The 5,318-nt window shown below is 33.6% G+C and overlaps 1 protein-coding gene across 2 annotated transcripts in view; it reads right to left on the bottom strand.

The window, feature by feature from the left end:
- Window positions 1-4,812, bottom strand: part of Aprt (adenine phosphoribosyltransferase) — a 5,581-nt gene extending 769 nt beyond the window's left edge. Inside the window, exons 1-5 of one of the 2 annotated variants that reach the window (XM_086531228.1) lie at window positions 4,564-4,812; window positions 3,430-3,518; window positions 2,574-2,811; window positions 1,489-1,567; window positions 1-992 (exon numbers count right to left, since the gene is read on the bottom strand). The exon at window positions 1-992 is cut by the window's left edge and continues 769 nt beyond it. In XM_086531228.1, coding sequence (XP_086387354.1) covers window positions 856-992; window positions 1,489-1,567; window positions 2,574-2,811; window positions 3,430-3,506 — 531 coding nt within the window. In that variant the 5' untranslated portion in view covers window positions 3,507-3,518; window positions 4,564-4,812 and the 3' untranslated portion in view covers window positions 1-855. Of the gene's footprint in view, window positions 993-1,488; window positions 1,568-2,573; window positions 2,812-3,429; window positions 3,519-4,540 lie in introns of both variants that reach the window. The other variant, XM_086531229.1, reaches the window with a different exon arrangement.
- Between the last annotated feature and the right edge of the window lie 506 nt (window positions 4,813-5,318).

The raw sequence follows: 5,318 nt of genomic DNA, 5'->3' as shown, positions 1-5,318 counted from the left end.
TTGTACCTACATTGATTAATGGCTATAAAATTATCTCTTTAAGTATTATAAAATTCTGCTTAATCACAGAATAAGGCATTTTGTGGAATCAATAAGTACTTTATACTGTAAACTGTCTATGGATTTGCACCTTATTGAGCATTAAAACACACTTGATTTGTTTCAACTACCTGATGAATCAAGTAATTATGTGAATGCTGAATTTACATATAAAAAAACAAGTCTGTGAATTCAATTCAGAACCCATCCTACATTTTATCCCAAGTGATGCAAAAATAGTTGTATTGTTCTACAGTTTGAAAGCAATCTTGACCCACGACCTGAGACTAGAACAGTGCTTTAGTTGAACAGTGCAAGATTGTACAAACCTAAACTCTGATTAAGTACGGTATGAACTAATAAATGATATTGTGAAGTGAACTAAAATGTGTATGCTTGGGATTATCTGTCATGGTTGTTTCAAGCAGACTTCAAAAGAAAATGTAGCTTTTGTTATTAATTTGCTGCACTTATCATAGCACTTGTTGGTAACTTTATGACAAACTGATTGTTAATAACAAAGGGAACACTCAACCCATAAGAACAGAGAATATGGCAGTAATTTTATAAATAGAGAATTATAATGGCCATTTCAAAATTGGATGGATATACAAGACAAAATATGTATACAAATAGGCCAAAATTTACACTATATATGAGCTTTCCTGTATGCCATATTAAAAAAAAAAATGAAAGTACATAAATATCACAATAATCAATCCTGAATTCTTAGCATTTGTTTGCAAGCAACTCAAAAACACTTCCGATTGTTGGTCAAGTGAACCTCTTTTCTTATAAGGATTTCAGATGCAAACTTCAGAACTTCACAACAGACTCACATGGATCTTTCAGCTTGTCTCTGCCTTTCAAGTCTGCAAGTTCAATGCACACAAGGCACAGTGCAACAACACCCTCCATTTCCTTGACTAATTCAGAAGCAGCTTTCATTGAACCTGTAAATGAAAATGGTATGTGAATGTGCATTTACCTGTCATGAGGATGAATAAAAAAAAGACGTGGATAATTAGTCCAAGGAGTTACACAAACTGAACAAAAAACAATTATATATTAATTATGCTTTTTTAACATTTTGATGCAATCTAATTAAATACAGTTTCTTTCTATAAGATAAATGTTGTATAAAGCTACCATATATCAATATATTCAGTGACATGGCTCCACCAAAACAGTAAACAACTATCCCTTAGTATCTGACACTCAGGTACCTTCAATCAAATAAAAAAACTATTAAAATAACAGCTGATGGTAAACAAGCCTTCCACTAATTCCCTCATCAACTAAAAAAGATAAATAAAGCAATATATAGAGAAAATATGAGAGAACAATTAGAAAACTCTAAGCTTGCTTCAAGCAGCTAAAGTAACACATCAATAAAGGGAACATTACAAATGTACTATGCATAAACAGAAAAGGCATATCCATGCTTACCTCCTGTTGCTAGAAGGTCATCAATAATCACCACCTTCTGCCCTGGCTTTATGCTGGATGCCTGAGCCTCAAAGACATCCTGGAAAGCAAGTCAGTATTGTGAGGAGACATGTAGTATGAACCTAAAATATGCTTATATTCTAAAAGGTAAAGGGAGAATTTTAAAAATCATCAAATCCGCTCGCTCACCCCAAGCGCTGGCCTTGCCTAGATATCTCACCATCAGTGTCTGACGCAAAAAACACAAAATGTGTCAGTACGTCATCCGGTGCGAATGGATTAAAGGCATAAGTCATATGTTGAAATAAAAAAAAAAATCTGAGAGATCAGGTACCTTTAGAAAGAAAACTATTGCAGAAACTGGATATGCCATTATCTGAAATCTACACCACTGATTATTCTGACCATTTGTAGTAGAAACTCTAATCTCTCTAGAACCTACTCTTTCTGTTTGCCAACTAGAGGCCTCTGACCTCCAGTAAAAATTTAGAGGCCTGCACTCCCACCCCCATAGATAAATATTCCTTAACTAGTTGCCTTTACTCTCCCTTATTTCTTCTTTTACTTGCCAATTAACTCATTGCCAATGGGGCTATTTTGGTTCCAAATGGTTGAAACGCTGGGATGTTTCAAACATGTAAGCCTAACGCCTTGGGCTATTTGCCCACACTGGTCCCGGCCTAGTGCTATGCACCCAAGTGCTATGCACCCAAGTGCTATGCACCCAAGTGCTATGCACCCAAGTGCTATGCACCCAAGTGCTACCTGGTAGCACACCGGCCAGGAGGATAGCCACTACTTGATGTGATATCTTGTCAAGGGTTAAGGGAGAACATCTATGCACTTGATCAGCATATCAGAGGGCTGTAAACTCCACCATTAAACTCATTAGGTGCATCTAAGTTACATACTGAAATCACAAACTCATTTTCTGAATTCTATAATAAAATTATGTAATGCCTATTTACACCTTTTTTTATCAAATAAATAAACACACAAGGGCCGCAACAAACCAGACCCCCAGGTCTACAAAGAAACAGCTCAACAAAATAAGTAACACCATCCTTCAGTGCTTCATTACTAACTGTTCCATACTCCAGAGTGTAGGACACCTTCTTCAGCTCCCCCGGCAACTTCCCCTTCTTCCGCACTGGTACAAAGGGCTTGTTTAGAGCCAGGGCCAGTGGGGCACCAAACAAGAACCCTCTCGAATCAAGGCCCATGATGATGTCTACGTCTGGACAAACTGCCCTGACCTTCTCTTCAAGAACTGCCATCAAGTCATGGAATACGGAAGGGGTTTGGAGAACGGAAAAGATGTCTCTGAAAGAATCAGTTATGATAATTGCATCCACAGAAGAAATTGTTCAATGTAGCATTTTTTCTAGTAATGAATATGATTTTTAAGATTGTATTTTAATGTCAGTATACAATGTTTAAGACTAAGTGAAGTATCTGAACTTTCCTTGATAATTTTTTTAAAAACTACAATTTTTTTCTTCTTTTTTTAATAATATATGGCCAAATACTCTTCTTTTATTTCATAAAGAAAGTATGTCATAATGCAATATCATGGTAATACATGTCATATTAACATATCAGACCAAACTGGAATGCAACTACATAAATAAAGTGGTATATTCTATTTAATATAAATAATAAAAAAGTCAGGTGAAAAAACTAACTGTCAAAATGTTGACCTTTTTTTGAGAGATTGAAGCAAAATCCATAAAAAAAAATACAGAAGCTCAATATAAACTGACATTGCTAGAAATAAAAATAAACAAATAAATAAACAAAACCCCAACCTTCCAACCCAATTTATTTTTCCATGTAACTGGACCTTCAATATTTCTATACTAGGCCTATACAGAATGCCAGCAGGTCCAAGCATAACAAGCATACACACACAAGCATACACAGCACACCAAAATATAGTACCTGAAAACAATGCCAGGCTTGGGGAAATCTGGATAGGAAGCAATCTTGTTCCTTATTCTCTCCACGCGTTCGTCCATGTTGCCGTGCTTCTGAAGAGGAAACAAATACTTTGCTGATATAACCATAAGGTAAATATACCTCAGTGTAATTAGGTCATCTATTTAATTAATCCCTAAAGGTTGTCAATACCAAAAGGTTAATTATATATCTTATCTTGTGGCATTAAAGCATTAGAGTATTTGCTTAATAGGTTCAAATCCACAGATGACCACATTTCCGATCTGGAAGTTTCTCTTCCAAATGTGCCTATTCAGTTCAAATGTACTCTGCTCTTCAAAAACTATCTTTCCTACAAGTAAGCTTTTTCACTCTTACAAGGCAGGATAGTTTCATTTATTCAACCTACTTATATCTATTATATATGTCCAACATAACTATTTTCAATAAACAATAGGAAAAATCCCATGAAATATGCAAAGACACAGCAAGAAGGTATCATACTATCAGACTTCAGTTTCATAAGTTAATAAAAGAAAGAACTCAAAATGGACAACAGACATCTATTAAGTTGTAATCTTCACAAATTCCTGAACTATTCACCATTAAGTTTATAATTGATTACGAAAACCTCTAAGTTAAGAAAAAACATGTAAGTTGGAATACCCTATCAAAAATGGTACTTACTGTATGGATAATTTATCTTAAAGGATTATGTAATACATGAGTATCGTCAATGGTTTCTCAAGGTAGAGTTACTATAGATAATAATAAAGATAGGCCTACAGTTATGTATTTCCTGTCCACATCTGAAGGAAAAGATTGAGGTATATTGGAAAAACTTAAGATATATACATTTTTCTTATCGGCCTCCAGAAATGATGTAAAGATAAAGATAAAAATCAGTTTAAGAAGTGAATAAGGTCTTAATAACACGTGAAAACTATACCAAGCAGTCATGGAAATATAACACATCCATCGACATTAAAACACATATATTTCCTAATCAAGACCGTGTCTCACATTGACCTAGTAGCATAAAATAACAAATACTTTCATCTAACTACTGTCAAAGCTATATACATTAATAATGAGTATTATACGAGATATTAACGATTTATTAATTCCAGAAGTCACCTCTCGCGCGTGGCTCTCTCAAGGTAGTTCCTGTAGTTGACAACAGCTGATGCGGTTATTTTCACTTTGATTTTATTTCCATAAACATTAAGCATTCACTCATCTACTAATAACTTTCATTACTTAATTTTATATGATATTTTTGCCTCAAAATTATGGAAAAAATGTATATACCTTTAAAAAAGATAAAACAATGTTAATAACACCAGGGTTTACGAACCGTTGACTCAGAATATTTTTCAAAAAATTATGTATAATTTTTATTAATTCAATAATTTCAAGTGTGTGATAACAAGTGGCTTCTGTTAACGAATAAAATAAGGTCATGGCAATGGTGAAAAGAATGAAAAGTATTGACAGAAGTAAAGATAAAAAGAATTCACGGGATGACACTAATAATGACTAATTAGAAATAATGGCGAAGATAGTAAAAGAAGTAGTAGTAGTAGTAGTAAAAGTAGTAATAGTAATAACAATTATGATGATGGTGGTAACATTATGAGATGAGGATGATGATGATGATGATGATGATCCAACAATAACATTAAAGATAAAAAAAATGGTAGTAGTAATGATAACACAAATAACGATGATATTAACAATAACAATGTTAATGATGATGATGATAACGATGACAATAAAAATAATAAGAATGGATAATAAAAGCAATGCTAACAATGAGGATGGCGATGATAATGGTTATAATAATGATAATAATGAAAACGATAATGAAATGATGATGATGATATTAATAA

Source organism: Penaeus japonicus, unplaced genomic scaffold (genome assembly GCF_977035675.1).
Source record: "Penaeus japonicus unplaced genomic scaffold, GWHDUDI00000001_assembly GWHDUDI00000035, whole genome shotgun sequence".
NCBI lineage: Eukaryota > Metazoa > Arthropoda > Malacostraca > Decapoda > Penaeidae > Penaeus > Penaeus japonicus.
This window is presented reverse-complemented; position numbering and strand designations above follow the sequence as displayed.